Here is a 19725-nt window from a genome sequence, read left to right as displayed (position 1 = left end):
GTCTCCCCAGCCAAGTTGTATCATGTAGTCATGTAGCACCAGGATGCAAGATGACCAAGACGACGGAGTAGTAGCTCATGTCAGACAGCCGATGGCGCAAACCCCCCTCATGCGGGGAGGGAATCGCACATCCGGCATGTGCACCACACGACATGCGCCTGGCTCCCTGTTCTCAGAAACAGTCTATCCAACGGGCTAATCCGTAAACAAGAAATCCTCAACCTTGCCTCCCCTTGAAGCAGCCTCTTGAGAATAATATGGGCGGCCACGTGTAAGTCAGCGCCGTCTCCTCCCCTTGTCTCACCACACTCTCGCAAGTTCAACTGACCTTCGGCGGCCGCAGGAACGTATTGGACGATGTCCTCATATCAAACCGTAACCAACATGGACCAAGCCCACCTCGTACAACAAGCCCGCAAAGCTAAATCCAAGCAGTGCCGCCCGCCTACCTCCGTTCGTCTCTCCGGGCGCTCCTCTCCCAAGGCCCCGGCATCCAGAAACTCTTCGTCGAACACGCCCGTTCGCGCCTCCAAGAAACACCGCCCGAGCTCACAGAGGCCGCCAAGCTGTTTCCAGCCCACGACACATGCTCCCCAGAATGCATCGAGTATCTTGCCCTCACGAGATGCCTGTTCTCGTCGAAGCTCGCCAGCGAATCCCTCACCTAGTACGTCCCCCCTTCTGCTTCTCTTCCTCGACCATCAAATGCCTAACCTGCCCGCCCATCAGCTTGACACACTTTGTCCACTCCGTCATCCAAGCGCGCGCCTCATGGACGGCCCAATCCCCCCTCTCCCAGAACGTGGACAAGTTCGCCGGCGACACCGTCCAGGCCATGCAGGCGCTCAAAGAGTCGGCGCCCGAGAAGAGCACCAAGCTCAAGGAAGACCTGCAAGCGCTGCTGGCCAGCTTCGCATCCTGCCAGACGTACTGCGCCAGCTCGAGGCTCGAGTACCCCTTCGGCCGCGCGGAGAGACAGGCCAGGGACACGCTGCAGCTCTTCTTCGCCGACGCCGCCGCCATCCAACAGGCGTCGTCCACCCACGGGGACCGCATCATCCACCTCGCCTCGCCGCCCGCCGGGGCCGTTGAGAAGTTCACCCTGGGAAACAGACGCTTGCCACGCCTCTTCAACGGCCTCTGGCAGCTGTCCTCGCCCGCCTTCGGGGTCGGCAACTGGCACCAGCAGCAGCGTAAGCTCGTGAAGCTGGTCGAGGCGGGCTTGGTCGCCGCCGACATGGCCGACCACTACGTACGTGCGAGAATTCCCAACCGCCCACGTCTTTTTTTTTTGGTCTCCCTTTGTTCCTGACGCTGTAACCAGGGGGATGCGGAACTCGTCTACGGCGATTTCCGCAACAGACTCCCCGCGGCGACACAGGCCGAACTATACGCCGCCACAAAGTGGTGCGTCTTCAAGCCGCTCAACACGCCCGTCACAACAGAGTACGTCCTGGCGGCCGTGAGAGAGCGCTGCAGGCGTCTAGGCGGGCGCGTAGACTTGCTCCAATTCCACTGGTACGACGTACGTCTGTTCTCCTTCTCCCCCCTTTTTCCCCCGAAAGCCAAACCGCCGTGTTCACCGACGTCTAGTACGAAGCAAAAGAATACCTCCAGATACTCCACGAACTCATCGGCATCACGAAATCCCACCCCGAGTACCTGTCCGCCGTGGGCCTGTGCAATTTCGACGCAGAGCACACCGACGAGATATGCAGGTATCTGATAGACAAGACGGGCGAGGTGGGCATCGTATCGAACCAAGTACAAGTACGCGCCCCTGCACTACTACCATGCTCCGTTTCCGTCCCATCTACAGGAAAACGATCCAGCTGACAGAAGCAGTTCTCGCCCATCGACACCCGCCCCCTGATGGGCATGACGCAAGTCTGCGAGCGGTACAACCTCAAACTCCTCACCTACGGCTCCCTGGTGCGTTCCTCAGCCCCCCCGCCCAAAAAGCAACAGGGCAACGTCCCTCACAAAGAAGACCAAGCCTCGTCAGAAACAACGGGCAGCTAACGTCCTCCCTCTCCCCCCAAAAAAGTGCGGCGGCCTCCTAACGGAGAAGTGGCTGAACCAACCACCGCCAGACATATACTCGCCCTCGAACCCTCTCAACCCGTCGCAGCGCAAGTACCTCGACATGATCAACCACTGGGGCACGTGGCAGGAGTTCCAGTCCCTTCTGGGCACGCTGTCTCTCCTCGCGACAAAGTACAGCGTGAGCATTGCCGACGTCGCGAGCCGGTGGGTGTTGCAGCAGCCGTCCGTGGGTGCCGTCCTCGTCGGGACGAGACTAGGCGTGTCGGATCGCTGCGCCGATGCGCTCCACGTGTTTGGATGGAACTTGAGCAATGCCGACATCATGGCCATTGATGCCTTTGCGCATGGCCACAACGGCGAGAAGCTGCATGCCGTCTATCAGAAGATTGGCGATTGCGGACAGGAATATAGAGGCATGAGGGCGTAAATGAGACACTGCGTCTTTGCACCCGCAAAATGCGTCCGATTCATACAACGTACTGATATTCGAGCAATGACTACTACTACAAGTGATTATGTTCCCTACACACTAAACGTGCCAACTTTCCTCTTCTCTTACGCGCGGATTACGCCACCTTGATCTTCTTGGTGATTTCCACGAGACCAACAGTTTTTTTCGCGACAACCGCCCACCTAGGCATGAACTGCTTCACCTCGTGGAATGCCGGGATCGTGTTTGCACTGTTGGCATCGGACCAGGCACATCTCGCCGTCACGATAAGTTCCTTAGCTGCTCTTCGTTTTAGTTCTCCGCCGCTGGTGTCATCATCTACTTCGTCGACCTCCGTGGCTTCTACACTATCCTGGTTCATGGGAAGCACATGCCCACCCAAGTGAAGGGTAACATTCCAACCCTTTTCCCAATCACGCCTCCAAAGTTGAATCTGTTGAAGCCCTTCAGGTGGGAATGAGCCGAACCGGTCATCGCGCTTTGCGCCACCGTGAACCGAAAAGCCAAAGATTGGGAACGAGGTATCGAGATAGCAGACGCGAGTGTTCAACGCATCAAGGCTCACGAGGATTGTTTTTCCATTTTTGGATTTCGACGCTTCGATGGATATCAGGCTTTCCAACTCCTCACCATCCGCCACGTCCGGAGGTAAGAGAGACGCGTCATACTGGCAATTCCTCAAGTTTGAGAGAAAGGGGTCTTCATCGCAGTGAATTCGTTGGCCAGCTGGCGTGGGTATGGAGCTAATGACAGGGCGTACAAATTCTTCCAACCCATTGAGGGTGACAACATTGGAGCCTTTATCCAAGTCGACAACTTGCTTGAAGTAAAACTTGAAACGATTGTTGTCGGAGAATGGGAAGGCGGTCAAGTTGTAGATAAGCGTTCCGATAAATACGAGGAGAAGGAAGAGCGGGACGTGGTGGCTGACGCGATGGATAAACGGCGTGAGTGGCAGGAGAAGGAGGATTGCTAAGATGCCAACCCCCATCAGCGGAACAAGTAAGCTGCTACCATCTGTTCCGGTCTTGCCTATGGATGTGGTTTGTACCAGTGCCAGATTGCCGAGCACAGTCACATATAGGGGAACGAGTAGAAGGAGTTGGATAAACCAGGTCCAGGTGGGAAGTCGACCGGACCAAGCTTGCTCGTTTTCGTAAGGCGGAAAGCTGCGTTTTCTGTTGTTGCCGCTACGAGTCTCAACTCTAGTTTCTGGCACGGGTCTCCTATATGTGTTGGCAAATGTGGTGGTCTGCTCGCTAGATCCGTGACCTTCTTCGCCAGCCCTGAGAGGTGTCGTTTCTGTTGGAGTAGCAGCAATATCTGTGTCCCCTCTCTCCTCGTTATTTTGCTGGTTAGCGTCGTTACCGCCATCACCTAATAGGTTCTCTTGTTCTTGTTCTTGTTCCTCTTCCTCTTCGTTTTCGCCGCTGACTTGTCGCGCAAAATCTTGCTTGGCCGGAAGTGCATATTGTTCCAAGAGTGAAATCAAGACTGCTGCAAAGGCGAAGGTGTGGAGGAATGCCAAAGGGTATACAGCACCCATATTCATGCGATCCTCAGCAACGGCTGCGAAAACTGAGAGAACCCAAGTAATGATGAAGAGCCAGATCAGCGTAAAGCCCCGTTGAAGAGCACTTGGGCGCACAAAGTGAGCCCCACGAAGCAAAAGCCACGACACAAAGTAAAACAATGAAATCATCATGGCCCACCTGCAGAGAGTAAGTAAAATCGTTCTGCCTAGAAATTAACCGCGGAACACTTACACAGAATATTCACTGCTGTAAATAATCAATGGATTGACCTTGGCCAGCAAAAACACCGACCCAATTGTCAAGGCAGTGGCAACGACTAGAGCAAACGGAAATCGGACGAATCCTTTCCATCCGCCAAATGACACGGTTTCTTCACCGTCTCCTACAGTAGAATCAACCTTGGTAGCAAAGAAGTACCATTTGTCATCGCGAACCAGCAGATATGTCACCACAAAAAGAACAAGTGGCGTAGTAATAAGAAGGGTGAGAGTCCACGCAAATAGCCCTCTAAGCGCAAACGCGGACCAGCTACTGCCATACCAATCAAACCAAACACCAGCCGTTGGGCGGCCACTCTGAACCAGATCTTTTCTGCCATCAGAGCGCGGACCGTTGAACTGGGTGCTGGTGGTCCTTGCCAAGGACTCGGTCGTGGCGAGAGCAGCTGATAACATGTGCCAGATGCTGTCGACTGACGTGTGCCGCGCATCATCCTCTTCTGTGTGATATCGGGACCGAGGCGAATAGAAAGCGATATCGAGACCGCGTTGGCCGTAGTTGTCCACAAAGACCGAGTAATCCGTGCCACTCTTAATCACACCTCGCTCGAAAGCATTCGACGCTACAACGGATCCGAAGGGATGAGGGCTTTTGGAGTACGCCTCAGCGGCCTCGAGATCCGTCGTTCGGAACAGCATGGCTCGACCGCCAGCTCCCGCCCCCTCCAGGTTGACGAATGTATTGCAAAACTGCACCAAGGGGCTATATCCAAAAGCTTGGGCCCCGAGTAGCCCGTCCTCTTCGGCATTATTGAAAAGCAAGACAATGCCGTTCTTCGGTTGATGGCCCTCGGAGGTAAAGTGACTGAGCAATTGCAGCAGGGAGATGCATGCCATGCCGTCATCGGTGGCGCCATAGCCGGTAGATACCCTTGAATCTATCAGTAACAAGCTTGACATGCCCGAAACCTAACGAAGACTCACGAGTCAAAATGGCAATTCACGAGAACGCCAGCGCCATTGCGAGCAACTCGTTGAACATTGTCAGAGGTCCACCAATCCCCCTCCGGGTCCTCAGAACCATGAATATACACGTAAAAATTGTTGCCTTCAAAGTACCGTCCCATGGTATTATTCGGCTGAGGATTAGTCATTGTCACGTTTGAAATGCGATCATCAAAGAGCGTGGCCCCGCGCGGGCGAGCAGAGACCTCGGCGGCCTGGACGGGATGCTCAGCCGAAGACAAATACCTGTTCACGCTGGTAAGCAACACGTCTTCCATCATCAGAGCAGCTCCGAACGAACCTGCTTTCCCAGGGCACACCACCTGTTAAATCCGTAGTATAGTCAATCCCATTTCTTTCCAAAATGTCCCTGGATCGACGCATGAGATACTCGCGAACTATATCGTTCGAGTGGCTGTTAAAAGGATGGTATGATCTAGTAATGACCTCCAAATCCAGCCACGCTTCTGTCAAATTGACGCCCTGCGGCAGCTCCTTTTCGGACGGCGCAGGCGGCACCGTTTCCTGGACATAAATCAAGGGTATGATAATGGCGAGATAGACAATGGTTGTCCAGAAGCTGACCGGGCCTGGCCGGAAAACAAACGGATTACCGAGCTTCATGGCGAACTTAGTTACGAATTTGTGCAACGCAGGCGAAAGCGTATTCACGATAAGCAAAGGCGAGACGTTGGATAGAGAGGCGCCCTTACGCGGTGCCAAAGAACATGGCGAAAGCGACCTTGGAAATGAAGCGCGCTCGGTGGCGTTTTAGGACAAGAGACTAGGACGAAGCGCCGGGCCACAGGATAATGAAAATATCCTCCTCTGCAAAGAAAAAAAGGCCGCCTATAGGGTTGATTGATGGAAAAATAAACCTGCAGCAGGATGGGACGGGAGAGATGGTTGGAGCCGGAGCGGGAAGATGGAATGCGCGGCAGGTTGAAAGGTCCAGATGTCCAGACTGCATGTCGAGGTGGTGGTGCACAGGACGTGACATGGAGCTTCCATGTCCACTTGGAGCTCGGGGAGCTTGGAGCTTGGAGCTTGCTAAAAACGTCGGCCGGTGCAGCTGCATGTCTCCGACCTCGACTGTCCGTCCAGTGGCCGTCACCCCGCACAACCGATATGAACGGGGGACTGGATAATGTCTGGTGTCATGTTTTAGGCCCATCATGCCAATGATAACCGCCGACAGTCTTTGCCTTTTTTTTCTATTTAGATTTCCAGCAAAGGCAAATGACACAGGCCGTCTTGTATGCACGTCTCTGAAACAATATTTGCCTCTTGTGAAGCATAAACAAAGGCGCAATGGCCGATACTACGTTCATGGCCACTCGAAACCCACGGTCGGCTTAATGCCAAGACCGTCATCTCGTACGACCGAATGCGGCCACTCACCATCTTAAGCCGAGCCCAAGACCCGAGCGTCGCAACGTCATCACGGCCGTGGCCATTTCACATCTCACGAGAGTCTCAGTTACGACTACCAACTTTTCCTATTAAAAAGAAACACTCAGCTACACTGCATACGGTATAAAGTGCTGCATTAGCTCGGTCGTACCATCTCCTACATGCTAGGTTATATCAAATTACTTGTCGAGTTGTCTCAAGAATCGAGTTGGAAGGCAAGAATTGTTAGTAAAAAACCTGCCCGACTGTTCCCATTCTCTCTAGGACGGAACCTCCTAGGCCAAGCTGTTCAAAACGCCAGACTGTCCTGTACCCGTAAGTGAATAAACAAACTGATTGCTCCCAATAAGGAAGCCGCTCTTCGTTAGCAGTAAATACACCATCGCCTGCGTTCCGAACTCCATCATGAGCTTGCTCAAGCGCCAGGAGGCGGAGGAGGGGGCTGGTTTCCGGGAGGAGGCGGAGGCGGAGGCGGCGCATCACCTGAAGGTGGAGGAGGTGGAGGAGCTTGTGTAGCGCCTCCGGCATACTGTTGAATGAGGGCATTTACTCCGGCGAGGCCGGGAGGAGCTGCCAGTCCGGCACCAGCCTGGGAAAGTCCGGGCGGCGCACCCATACCAGGAGGAGGAGCGTAACCGCCGTACCCAGCATATCCAGGATACCCACCCTGGGTTCCAGGAGCCTGCTGTTGCCATGGGGGAGGAGCTGCTGATCCAGATGAACCGTAACCTTGGCCGTAGCCGTTTTCGCGGTCGCGGTCACGGTCACGATCACGGTCTCTGTCACGATCACGGTCCCCATGATGGTCATGCCCGCCGCGGTTTCGTTCCCTGGCCCAAGGCGGCGCAGCACCAGATCCTCGAGACTCTCCGTCGTTGGAGTCGTGGTTACGGGATCTCCAGGGAGCAGGGCCGCCAGTTGGTCCACGTTGCCAAGGCTTGGCATCCGCTCCATTTTGATCCGCGCCGCCACCGGGGCCAGCTTCGATTCGGGCTGGAGGTCCAGAGCCTCCTCCAAGTTCTTGCATAAGTTGCTATAATAAAAGTTAGCACAGGGGCTTTTTTTAAAGAAAAAAAAGAGGAGGGGGAAGGGCGAGGGGACATGGGAGAAAGACATGTGCATACCTCCATTTCGCGGTCAACGGCATCACCGCCATTGATTCTACCTGCAGGCCGGCCATCATTTCGCCAGCTAGCACCTCTCTGTCGGTCGGGACAATCACGGGCCATATGTCCCGCATTGCCGCAAACACGACAGATGATGCTGGCAGTATAGTTTTGACGCTCGGGACAGTCGTACTTGCGGTGGCCAATCTTGCCGCAGTTTTGACAAGCTTGATTCTCATCGTCTCGGAGAGTACCATTGAGTGCAGCAAGTTCTCGCAGCTGATTACGCTTCAGCTCGTTTTGACCTTCAGGAATAGACGCCGCCTATGATGGGTCAGTTAGCAAATCATCAACCAAGAGTATATATAGAAAGAATGGTTCGGGATCTTACGGTTTCAATGACGTTGTGAATAAGCTGCTTCGCCTTGTTGATTTTTTCTTCTGTATCGGCCATGATGAGACAGTGTAAATCTTCCTCCTGATTGCTGGAGTGCGCAGCATCCGACCGGCCTTTGCCTTCTTTGACGGAGCCCTTGCCTCGAATAGCAATCTTGGCACCAGAGTCCCCCTCCATTTTCTTGAGTGTATTACCACGGGGTCCGATAAGTAAGCCAACTTTATGAGGGGAAAAAAGCTACGTGTTAGTATCTGAAGAAATCTGTTTCACACTCGATGTTACGTGGGGAATAGGGCAACGCAAAGGAAAAAAGTCAAGGCCCATTTCGATGATGGACCAGTTATCTCAAAGCGCCTTCGCAAGGTCGCAGCGATACTGGCCAAACTCCAAACAGGGGACACCAAAACGGGGGGAGCAGAAACATTGGTTAGGGTTAAAGGGTTAGCAATCATACTGAAGTTAATTTCCGGGTAGTCATTCACAGGCACATAGACCTTCTCCTGGGTCTTAGTGGGCCTGCGGTAATCCTGTGGAGGATGGTAGTTAGGAATCGTCTTCATAGCCCTCTCAATCAGCTTGTGTCGCTCGTCTTCCAACTTCTTGCGGTACCGGTATTCTCGCGTGTTGATACGTCTGCCGTGGTTATCGTACTGAGGAGCGGGCGAAGGCGATCTGACGAGATTATTAGAATAATGACAATGCTTACTTGGCAGTTTGAAGACACGTACCTGTCCCCATCGGCAGGGACGACATCGTCAATGCGCAGCTTCTGACTGATCTCCTCGATACGAAGATGCAGAGTGTAGGCCTCCAACTGTTCACTCGTCATGTTAGACATGATGGCAGTAGGCAACCCCATAAGGCCTGCAGCCTTATTTTCGGATGCATCGCCCCATCGGTTGCGCTTCTTGCGTCGGCGAGGACCATCTGCTTCAGTTCTGGGTTCTGGGTCGCGACCCCGACTCGGTTCTTCGTCAGTAACCCCATCCTCTTCAGCGAAGCGGCGCTTCCCAAGAGGAATGTTGTTCGAGCCAGTGATGCCTTGATTTCTCCACGACATCGTGAATGTTCGTTGGCGACTAAATTGTGTTGTCGCGACTTGAGGGAACAAGGCTCTTTGATGAACATACGATGGCGAAATCAGAATCGGAATTTCCACGCAGATCTTGGTTTCTGGCATGTTTCGGATTAAGGCTATTCCGGGCGGATCTCTAAGCGCCACCGCCACCGCCACCGCAGCTCTTGTTGCTCGAATTACTCCGTAGCGTGGAAAGGCTCCACTCTTTTACGTACATACATAGTTCAACGTTGGGGGGATCAGCACACAAATGGGCGTGGCCACGCCCATTTTTTGGCGCAACGACTTGGGAGTGGCCGTCCAGCAACGCACCAGCAACCGAATACGGTCAAGTTATTGAGGCCAGGCAGCTTCTAGACGCATTCAGATTATAGCCATCCAATAAATCTTAAATAAGTAGCTTTGACGGGCTAGTCGAAGATTAATTTTCCCGTTGGCCGCCAATTTTCGATATATATATATATATATATATATATGTGTGTGTGTGTGTGTGTGTGTGTGTGTGTGTGCATATATCCCTACGTGATGAGGATAAACTAGCACATGGTGTTACTTTCTATTAGCTAGCTCTTTTGCTAGTGTGACTGACGTATCGCGATGCGTTCGTGGTGTATTACGTGGTTAGGTGTGGTTCCCTGGACTAGGTCAGGCTAAAATACAAGGTTACTAGATGTCTTCCATGATTATCTTGCCTTTTTTTAAAAAAACAAATTGACAATATATATATATATATATCACCTACCCTTTTACATGTAAGTTACAGACGATATCTAAAGCCCGCCATTTTCCAGTCCGTCACATCCTCGTAATCCTCAGGCTGTAGTTGAATCTCCGTCACCACCTCAGCAACATCTCTACTGGTAAGCTGCATCGGCATCTTCCCATCAGCAACCGCTCCAGCCGCACCAGCACTACCGTCAAAGCCCTCCTTCTTCGTCCTCCTCGCATTCATCCACTGCAGATAGAATCTGAGCGATACCGCCAGAGTCATAGCCAATGCATAACAAATCATGATAGCCTGGAAAGCGGACTCGTACGAAGGCGCTTCGGTCTGGCGGAAGAGCTGTGGCCCGATAATGTTGCCCGTACAGTAGGCGATGAACTGCATGGCCGTCATTGTCATTTTCTTGCTGACGCCGCGAAAGTTAGATTGTACAAGAGACATGGCGAGTGGCATTGCTGCAGGGCCAGTGGACAGGAGGAAGTAAGCAAAGAGTTGTACACCGTGAGATACGGCGGTCCTGCGGTATATTATGGCAGCACCGATGACGCAGGGCATCACTACCGTAACGATGAGGAGGCAGTTTAGCTTTCGGAAGCGACCTGATAGATGGCCTGTGCCAGCAATCACAGCGGCTGTAATCAGGGAGTAGGGTATGTTTATAAGCGTTGACTGGAGGTTGGTAAAATGGAAGGATTGGATAATAATATTGGAGAAGCCCTGGGTTCCGCCATTGGGAATCTGTGTCAAGAGGCTGATGAAGAAGATCAGCCAGGACTTGGGGTCGATCAAGCACTCTACCACCTGATCCCATCTCCAGGATGAGTTCTCTGTGGAACCTGTGCCAGCAACGATGACGCGGTTCTTTGCGATTTGGCGTTCGTCGGGTGTCAAGAATCTGGCTTTTGAAATGTTATCTGGAAGAAGAAAGAACATGGGAATCGCCCAGAGAAAGGTTCCCAGCCCAAGAATGATGTACATCCACCTCCAAGGGTGGACATTATCCTCAATGTGCCCAATCCCAAAGGCAAGCAGACTTGACACCAAGCCGCCAACAGAGTTGCCTGCAAACCAAATGCCTACACGAGTGGGCATTTCGTCACGGGTATACCATGTCGACGTCAGGAACATGAAACCAGGCGTGATGGTGGCCTCGGCCACACCCAAGAGGAAGCGAACAGCCATTAGGCCGCCAAAGTTCTTGCAGGCAGCCGTCAGGGTGACGACAACCCCCCAAAACACCGTGTTCGCGGTGAGGTATTTACCCGTGGGCAGACGGGCAATCAAAATTGTGGTAGGATATTCCCAAAAAAGGTAGCCAAAGTACTAGATTTTTTTGGGGTCAGTATTTCAAGGATGTTTGGTAGAGCCTCATAGAAAACTCGTACAAATATACTGGACACCCAGCTATACTCCTGTCCTTTGAGGTGCTGCAAGATAATGTTAGCAATACGTTCTCCAATGTAGGCTCATGCTGCTCGAGGTGTCGAGAATCAGGGGCTCACATTGTCGTCTCGAAGGCCAAAAACAGCCGCGCTCGAAAGGATGATCTTATCCATGAAGTTGAGCATATACGTGACAAATAGCACCGGGATTATGGCTCGATCAATCTTCTTCAGCACACGACGAGCCACAGCCGCATCAGGCGCAGGCTCCAAACGAGACGGATCCTGCGAGAGTTCAGCCATAGTGCGAAGTCCGAGCAGAGCATCGGATTCTGAAGCGTGCAGATGAGAAATGCCAGGGTTGCTATCGTCGGAGGGGAGGGCCATTCTCTCAATAAGGAGACGAGAGCGGCACAACGGATTCTACAGACTCGGGACTCGGGAGACCCAATGCTCGCACGTCTATCGCCTTCTCCATGAGGAGAGAATGGCAGGCCAACTAGCCAGCATGGGCAAAAGGAAAACTGCCAATCCCAGATTGGGGTAGCGAGTCGCGGGGGCGTGTGGAATGCGATGCAAGTGAGATGCAAGCTGGTTCAGAACTTCAGCCTCCCAAGTCCCAAGTGTGGGGGTCTTATGGAGGAGTCAGGAGGACCACATGTGCAGACTGAATAGCGACATTAGGCATCCGAACTTGCCCCCATCAAACAACGACTATTGCAAATCCATAGCCACGGATCAGCACTCTTTGCCACCATTTCCACACGTTAACGCCGGGATCATGAAGTTTCTTGCGGCCAATGCAGCTTATCCGGCGTATTTGGAAAGAAATCTGGCGAGTACGCAGCACGGAAGCAGGTCCAACTGGTTTGACCTGTGACCTCAAGTCTCTCCACTTGGCCGCCGCAAAGAGCGCGTTGCCTGGCCGCAAATGACGACGGGCATGATAAGGATACAGTAGCCGTGACCGGAGCTGGCCGAGGTTCATCAGACCTACTCGGCGCAGACCTGTCGTAGTTGATCATTTTGGTGGAATCCGTACAGGGCGGAAAGCGGAACAGATTGTGCCATCAGCTTGTCCTCCTTCCAACACCACCGCCAATATCGTCACCACCACAATGAACAACCTACAGATATCCCCTTTCATCTCCTCCCTTCCCAAGGTCGAATTGCACATTCACATCGAAGGCACCCTCCGGCCTCCTCTCCGCTGGACCCTTGCCCAACGCAACAATATCCCACTACGGTTCAAGGACCAGACCTACAAGACCTACGAAGAGCTGCTTGAATCTTACCAGGTCACATACAACCACCGCCCCGAGCTGGGCGGCCGCAAAGATGTGCCCACCTTCCTGGAAGCCTACTTTGCCGGCTGCGAGGTCCTCCTTCAAGAAGAAGACTTTTACGACCTCGCCATGGACTACCTGAAGCGCTGCCAGGAGATGAAGGTGCGCTACGTCGAGCCATTCTTCGATATTCAGGCTCACACCAGGAGGGGGGTTGCCGCCGAGGCCGTTCTGAACGGCTACCTGAAGGCACAAAGGGACGGCGCAGAACGGTACGGTGTCAAGTCGCAGTGGATATTCTGCTTCTTGCGCGACGAGCCCGTGGAGGATGGCGAGGCTGCTTACGAGACTGCTCTGCCGTGGGCCACGTGCAACGGAGGACTCGGCCTGTTTCACGCTGTTGGACTGGCGAGCAATGCCTACGAGAGACCGCCGATTCTGTTCAAGAATGCGTTTGCCCGTGCCAGGGCGGATGGGCTTCACCTCACAACGCACTGCGATTTCGGCCAGAAGGATACTCATGAGCATATCCGACAGGCTATCTTCGACGTGGGCGTTGAAAGGATAGACCACGGACTGGACGCCCTCGATCGTGATGAGCTGGTTGAGGGCCTCAGAACAAGGGGAATCGGATTGACCCTTTGCCCGCATGCCTATCACCGACGCACGGCGACGGAAGCCCTGTTTCCTAAATTACGGCAGCTCCTGGACAAGGGAGTCAAGTACTGCGTTAATAGCGATGATCCTGTGTATATGCACGACGTGTGGATCGATGGCAACCAGGAGAAGGCATATAACTATGGCGGGTTGTCCAAGGCGGAAATGGTGCAGTTAGGGAGAAATGCGGTAGATATGTGCTGGGCCGATGAGGATGTCAAGAAGAGCATTTATGCAGAGTTGGATGCTATTGATACCGAAGGATAAGGTAAAAGTCTGCATGCTGAGACGTATCACCAGTTCTTGCACTCTCATGACTTGCGTTGGGCGTCCAAGTGAGGCTCACCACTATTGCCAGACGCTGTCGTGATCAAAGTCGGTGTTTAACTCCGCACTGGCGCCAGCGAAATGGCCCTCCCGTTGCCGGATAGTTGTTTATGCATCACGCATCACGTATCTGTTGACCGAGGGAATGCGAGCGTCCGTCCTCGCCGCTGTTGTGAGTCTTGTGACAAGCACGAGAGGCCTCATCGTGCCAAGATGAGGCGACACGGAACAGCTGCCCATTCCTGCCTAGTGTTACGATGCAGCCAACGCGTTTTGAGGCTCAACGGAAGCCATGGCAAGAGGAGAAGCGAGGAAAGAGACGTGTCAATTTAAAGAAAAAAATTAAAGAAAAAAAAAAGCAACTCGATTCTTCATTACACCGTCCATCTCACCACCCCTCACCGGTGAGTACAGTAGGAAGTAAACCAATGTTAAAACACTGCACGTATTCAATACCTCGCATTGCTAGCCAATGCTCCAAGGGCAGTTTCACATCGTTCATGCAGCCCATGCCAAGACAATCCATACAATGTATACCATAGCCGCGACGCACCACATCTGCACTGCCATTCGCCATCCCCAGACTCCCAGACACAGCCGTAGCTGCAGCTGCCCGAGGCACAGCAAATCACATGGCATGCGACGAGGTTCAAGGATCAATCGACGGCTCTGTCACTGTCATCTGCGTGTGCTCAGCATCTTACTATGTAGAATACTACGGAGTACTGGCAATCAGTTAAAGTCGACAGCGCTGGTGTGATGCAACATCCAATACTACAGAGTAGGGCTGTGAGACATGCCGCGGCATGTGAGCGCCTGTATTACAACTTGTACAACTAGTACACTTGCACAATCTGCACAACAACCTGTACAACACCACTTTCCCCTCAACGTTGTGACTCGTGAATAGTGTCACTCAATTTCTCTATTCCCAGTTGCTTTATTTCAAGGTTTTCGCCACCGACAAGATTGTCTCGGCTAGAATGCACAAGTTCCATCGCCGTCATTGAGCAACGTTCAATGACTGACTGTCTTTCGCCATGGGCCTCTCCAGCTCCAAACCAGAACGGCCGTCCAGGGGCTCCAGGCCGTCCACGTCCAACCTCAAGCCAGCCTCGTTTACATGTCCTCCCAACATGTATACATCATCTCCTGCACCAGTCCCAGCACAATACAACTTCTATCCTGATTCCAAAGCCTCGCAGCCGCAGTTCAACTACAGCCCGCCTACAAACTTGCCGCATCCACCTTTCCCAGCTCCATGCTCAACCCACAAAGCATCGTATCCCCAATATGATTTGCGCGCACCTCGGAAACAGAAAGGCCTCGACGTCGGCCGCCTCTCCGAGTCCATGGTCGACCTGGCACTGGAATGGATATGCACTCATACCCCTGGGCCCCGAAAGCAACTTACACCCTCCACCAACGTTGCCAACGCGGCATACGATGACATCAAGCACCGTTTCGACAATGTCATGACGCTGATTGATTCCGAGAGCCTATCAGGCCACGAAAGGAATTTGTTCCTATGCCGGGAGCCCGCTTCTCAAAACAGTCTCGTCCAGTATAGACCTCAACCCCAACCCCAACCTTACACACATGATCCATCTCAACCATGGCCAACTCACGACAAACACACTTGTCAAACCCTGGGTTTCAAAGAGACATGTCCCTTTCGACAGCAGGAAAAAGGACAGCCCTCACAAGTCGCTCACACAGCTACTGCTGTGGTATCGGGCCACTATTTCTCCAAGGTGGAACTATATGCCAATTCAAAACTGCCCACGAACCTCCCCCCTCTTCGTCTGTAAGTCCCGGTTTCCCCTTCTTCCTTTCCCTCCCTCTCCTTCAACAAAACCTAACAACACCCAGATACATGCCGACGTGGCCCCTCCTCTGCCTGGCCGCCCAATACTCCCACCGCGTCTACACCAGCCCGGAAGCCGACGAGCTGAACACGCACATCCCCTCGTCCCTTCGCAACAACACCAAAGCGATGCGCATCAAGTCCGTCTCCATGGACCACGCAAACACCATCGTCTTCGCCATCCGCGGCACCGCCTCCTTCTCCGACTGGGCCGTCAACCTCAACATGGCGCCCTCGCCGCCCACAAACTTCCTCGACGACCACGACAACCACTGCCACGCCGGGTTCCTCTCCGTCGCCCGCCAGACGGTGCGCCCCGTGGCCGCGCGCCTAAGGCAGCTGCTGGAGGAGAACCCCGGGCGGGCAGGGTACTCGCTCCTCCTGACGGGCCACTCGGCCGGCGGCGCCGTCGCGGCCCTCCTGTACAGCCACATGCTCAGCGGCATCGAGAGCGAGCTGGCGCTGCTCGCGGGCCGCTTCAGGCGCATACACTGCGTCACGTTCGGCGCCCCGCCCGTCAGCCTGCTGCCGCTCAAGACGCCCAGGAGGAGGGAGCTCAGGAAGAGCCTGTTTCTGAGCTTCGTCAACGAGGGCGACCCCGTGGCGCGGGCGTCCAAGTCGTACGTCCGGTCTCTTGTCGCGCTGCTCGCCAACCCGCCGCCGCCGCCGCCGCCGGACCCGGTCCACGGTCGGCCGGAGTGGAAAGTGCCGCCTTCGAAGCTCAGCAACGCGGGGACGATCGCGGTTCTGCGGACAGGCAATCCGCTCGCTCCTGTGACGGAGCACAAGACCGTCAGGGAGAGGCTGGACGAGGGCGTGGTGGCGGTGACGTGCGGGGAGCATCAGTTGCGAGGCGTGATATGGGGAGATCCCGTGGCGCACATGATGAGTCTGTACGCGGGGAGGATAGAGCTTTTGGCCGTGGGAGCGGTGACGGGGAAGACGAGGGTGGTGTGACGTGATGATCATGGTAATGACTGTAATGACGCCGTAATGAAAACCTGACTCGAGGGGCGCCTGTGTCTCCGGAGCAGCCTAGATACCCCCCCTCTTTGTCATTGGGATACCGAAGAAATGAATATTAAGTTGTTTATTATTTCCCTCTCATGGCAAATCATAATACAAGCATGATGCAAAAGAAATGAATATACTACTAGGCAAATCATTAGAGCAGCACGGGAACAATGGCCCAGAAATACGGCCATATTTTACTCAATATGGTAATGCAGAGTAGTTAGATGAATCGCGTCCAGAGTCGAAATAAACCGTCACAATATTGAAAAGATAAATGTGGTCTAATACAATCAATTGTTGTCCATACTGGCTGGGCCCTACTGCAAAAGCTCAGATGGCATCAACCCATCTTGCGTAATAATCATCCAAATTGCCGCGCCACCTTATATCCAAACCCGAAATCTTCCAAACAAAGGAAACGCTAAACGAACGCCATTTATCGCCATGGCAAGCTGGATGGCAATAGTCCCACACCTTGTACGCCGTGTTGCTCAAATGTCTCAAGAGATAACTAACGAAACACCAAGCCAGATAAAGACAAATATATATCAAAGATAAGCAAACACATAGACATCAGACCCAATGCTAGATGATAAAATGCTTCATGTGCTCGCTCAGCGCCGCTAAGCTCTCACCTCGGCAAAAGTTAAAGCACGGCACATTGCCCCTTCAACTTACAAGTATAATGCCGTGCTCTTTGGTGATGGGATGACAAAACCAAGGAAAATGAGACAAAGTAGATATCGTAGGGTGACCTTGGTCAAGAATATAAGCAGAAGAGAATCTGCACTGTATCAGGAGATCTTTGGTCGTCGCTCCAGTCGTTCGACAAAGATGGGTATATAAATTCGTATCGGCATTATGGCAGAAGCGGCTAATATGCGCCCATTGTATTCATGCCAACCATTGGATTGCTTGTGTCTGGATTCCCTCTTGGGGGGAGATTATGGAAATCCCCCATGTGCGGTTGACCTGTCATGTGGAAGCTACTTTGTCTTTGTTGGATATGACCCATGCCGCTTAGAGGATTCATTACGTTTATGCCTTGTTGCCGCATGTTTTGGCCTGCCATTCCGTTCATACGCTGTGGCATGTGGTCATGTCCCATGTGTTGGCCTTGTGACATGCCATTCGACTGCCCAGAGCTTCCCATGGGGCTCATCACCATTTCGTTCATCGGATTGCAGGGGAACCCATTCATGTTATGAGAGTAGTCCATCCCCGGCGACATGATGTTTGGAGAACCAATAAAAGAACCGCCCATGTCCGAGCCTTGCTGCGCAATTGACGGCGAGCTATGGGAGTGGTTGGAATGAGTGGCGGATTCCGGTGTATTGCCGTTCATTTCCATCGCATACTTCTTCTCGTACTCCTCGACAGAGAATTTACGGTCGTAGTCGTTGTCCATGGCCATGTGCATCTGGCTGGGTGGCTGGGCCATTCCAGCAGTGCCAAAACCATCAAAGATATCGATATTGGCAAGGTTGGAGTTCTCGGGGGCGTTCTGAAGCATGGGGTTCGTGATGCGAGGAAGGACTTCGCCGAGCTTATTCAGGAGCAAAGGCAGGAAGCGATAGTCGCCGTTTCGGGCAACAGCAGCCAGGGAAAGAATCTGACTCAGGTGCTCGCGCGGGCCTATGGCGAAAGGGTCTCGCGAAGCAGGCTGCATGGCGAGGTATTCGGCCATCGATGATGACATTTCCAAGAGCTTCTCAATCTTCGGAGACGTCAGCAAATAGTGTCGATATTATATATCAATACGCTCTCAGTTCGCACTTACCAGTCCGGTGCCAATAAGATCAACAACTTGAACAGGGAATTGTGATGCCATGTTGACCAGTAGTTCTCGTGACATATTCATGGGATACTGGAATGACATGGAATCACCTGAGTTGCCATTTACCACGCCACTGGTCAGCTGCCAGGCGGTATTCTTCAACCACTGTTGGTTAGTGTGCAGGTCCTGAAAATTTGAGTCCTGACAAGCACAGGATTGAGCCACTTCATTGAGTTGCTTCTGTAGACCGTTGACATGTTGAGAAGTCAGCTGAGCCCGAGTTTTGTTCCAAGTAGCAGTGAAGGCATCATCGAACGGCCGAAACATGTTGACTAGCAAGACGAAGCCGTTGAGCATATGTGCTTGGGGATCGGCAGGATCGTCGCCTAGAGTAGGCAAATTGATGGTTGCTTGAAGAGTAATGGGCCGTCGGCGCTGGATAGCATAAGCCCGCTCAACGGAGAAGAGGAGCCAGAACAAGCGTCGTCGTCGGGAAGCCTCGGCGGCGTCAAACTGCATGTAGTGCTCCTCCTTATCCATGCCAGCCATATGGATCATGGTGGTAGCTTCGCGGAGATAGTACCAGGCCTTGTCATGCATTTCCTGGCCAGAGAAACAGCCGAAAAGGAAGAAGTTGGTAGCCAGTGAATTCAAAGTAATAGAGTCAAGGTACTCGTATCCTTTTCGAACACGGAGACATTCTTCGAGAAGAAGCTGACTGGAAACAATATTCGCCCCAGGGACCATGTCCAGGCTGTATGGGTCACCCGCAGGCATAGACATGCCTGGCTGAAGCATGATGAAGGCACAAAGAGATGTCATTAAGCAGTAGGCATCGCGGTTCTGCTCCATGTACAGAACTTGTTGTTCAATCTGTCGCCGGTCGAGGATCGGAGCCTGTGGATAAAGATTATCGAAGAAGAACTGAGCACATTCCTTGACAAGTTCACTGGTAAGGAGGCCTGGAGTAGGAGCCAAGCCTGAGGTTGTGGGCGGGCAAGCGATGCCATTCATCCGGCTTTGCACCTTGGCCGACAGGCTGGTCTGACGCTGCGTCTCGCGAAGTTCGCTGATTACTTTGGCTCGTGAGCCTTTTGGGCCTTTCTTCTGTGGGATGGCATTGTATGTGCACGACAACTGAGCCGAGGCGCAATTTCGGCACGGGTTGATGCCGTCACACTTCACCTTGCGACGATGGCAGGCATCGCAGGCTCTCTTGACGGCTTGTGACATGATGGCGAATGGCGGAAGAGCGGGAGACGAGAATCAATACGGCGGAGCAAGAGGCGATGCCTCGTCGTTGAAAGGTCGTCAGGCGGCAGGACAAGCACCGACAATCAGGCGAATCGCAGAATGCCGAAAACAGATGGAATGGGGCAGAGTCGTTGTATCGATATGTCGTTGTGATGAAACGTCGACAAGATGGCGGATCTCGGGGTATA

The 19725-nt window shown here is 53.2% G+C and overlaps 7 protein-coding genes across 7 annotated transcripts; 3 read left to right on the top strand and 4 right to left on the bottom strand.

Moving 5' to 3' along the window:
- Window positions 1–257: 257 nt before the first annotated feature.
- RSP5_0 (Flagellar radial spoke protein 5) lies at window positions 258–2473 on the top strand (the record flags this gene model as incomplete). The annotated part of the gene is made up of 8 exons (XM_066130440.1): window positions 258–271; window positions 344–375; window positions 436–607; window positions 730–1252; window positions 1325–1525; window positions 1594–1770; window positions 1846–1932; window positions 2048–2473. 8 exons carry the CDS (start codon window positions 258–260, stop codon window positions 2471–2473), a joined length of 1632 nt encoding a protein of 543 aa, XP_065986362.1.
- Window positions 2474–2612: 139 nt separating this feature from the next.
- On the bottom strand, window positions 2613–5879 carry PFF1 (Vacuolar membrane protease; the record flags this gene model as incomplete). Its single annotated transcript, XM_014689463.1, has 4 exons — window positions 2613–4209; window positions 4264–5181; window positions 5235–5501; window positions 5557–5879. 4 exons carry the CDS (start codon window positions 5877–5879, stop codon window positions 2613–2615), a joined length of 3105 nt encoding a protein of 1034 aa, XP_014544949.1.
- A 1204-nt stretch (window positions 5880–7083) lies between these two features.
- Window positions 7084–9231, bottom strand: bbp-1 (Branchpoint-bridging protein; the record flags this gene model as incomplete). Its single annotated transcript, XM_014689462.1, has 5 exons — window positions 7084–7701; window positions 7793–8098; window positions 8166–8389; window positions 8626–8843; window positions 8900–9231. 5 exons carry the CDS (start codon window positions 9229–9231, stop codon window positions 7084–7086), a joined length of 1698 nt encoding a protein of 565 aa, XP_014544948.1.
- Window positions 9232–10006: 775 nt separating this feature from the next.
- On the bottom strand, window positions 10007–11742 carry G6M90_00g048320 (uncharacterized protein; the record flags this gene model as incomplete). Its single annotated transcript, XM_014689461.1, has 3 exons — window positions 10007–11296; window positions 11359–11400; window positions 11476–11742. The coding sequence occupies 3 exons, from the start codon at window positions 11740–11742 to the stop codon at window positions 10007–10009; spliced, it is 1599 nt and encodes a 532-aa protein (XP_014544947.1).
- Window positions 11743–12473: 731 nt separating this feature from the next.
- On the top strand, window positions 12474–13565 carry G6M90_00g048310 (uncharacterized protein; the record flags this gene model as incomplete). The annotated part of the gene is made up of 1 exon (XM_014689460.1): window positions 12474–13565. The coding sequence occupies one exon, from the start codon at window positions 12474–12476 to the stop codon at window positions 13563–13565; it is 1092 nt and encodes a 363-aa protein (XP_014544946.1).
- A 1100-nt stretch (window positions 13566–14665) lies between these two features.
- On the top strand, window positions 14666–16449 carry G6M90_00g048300 (uncharacterized protein; the record flags this gene model as incomplete). Its single annotated transcript, XM_014689459.1, has 2 exons — window positions 14666–15432; window positions 15498–16449. The coding sequence occupies 2 exons, from the start codon at window positions 14666–14668 to the stop codon at window positions 16447–16449; spliced, it is 1719 nt and encodes a 572-aa protein (XP_014544945.1).
- Window positions 16450–17380: 931 nt separating this feature from the next.
- MAL13 (Maltose fermentation regulatory protein MAL13) lies at window positions 17381–19516 on the bottom strand (the record flags this gene model as incomplete). Its single annotated transcript, XM_014689458.1, has 2 exons — window positions 17381–18223; window positions 18287–19516. 2 exons carry the CDS (start codon window positions 19514–19516, stop codon window positions 17381–17383), a joined length of 2073 nt encoding a protein of 690 aa, XP_014544944.1.
- Window positions 19517–19725: the final 209 nt, after the last annotated feature.

Source organism: Metarhizium brunneum, chromosome 2, assembly GCF_013426205.1.
Source record: "Metarhizium brunneum chromosome 2, complete sequence".
NCBI classification, from domain to species: Eukaryota; Fungi; Ascomycota; class Sordariomycetes; order Hypocreales; family Clavicipitaceae; genus Metarhizium; species Metarhizium brunneum.
The sequence above is the reverse complement of the archived record's forward strand: the minus strand, read 5'-3'. Positions and strand labels throughout refer to the sequence as shown.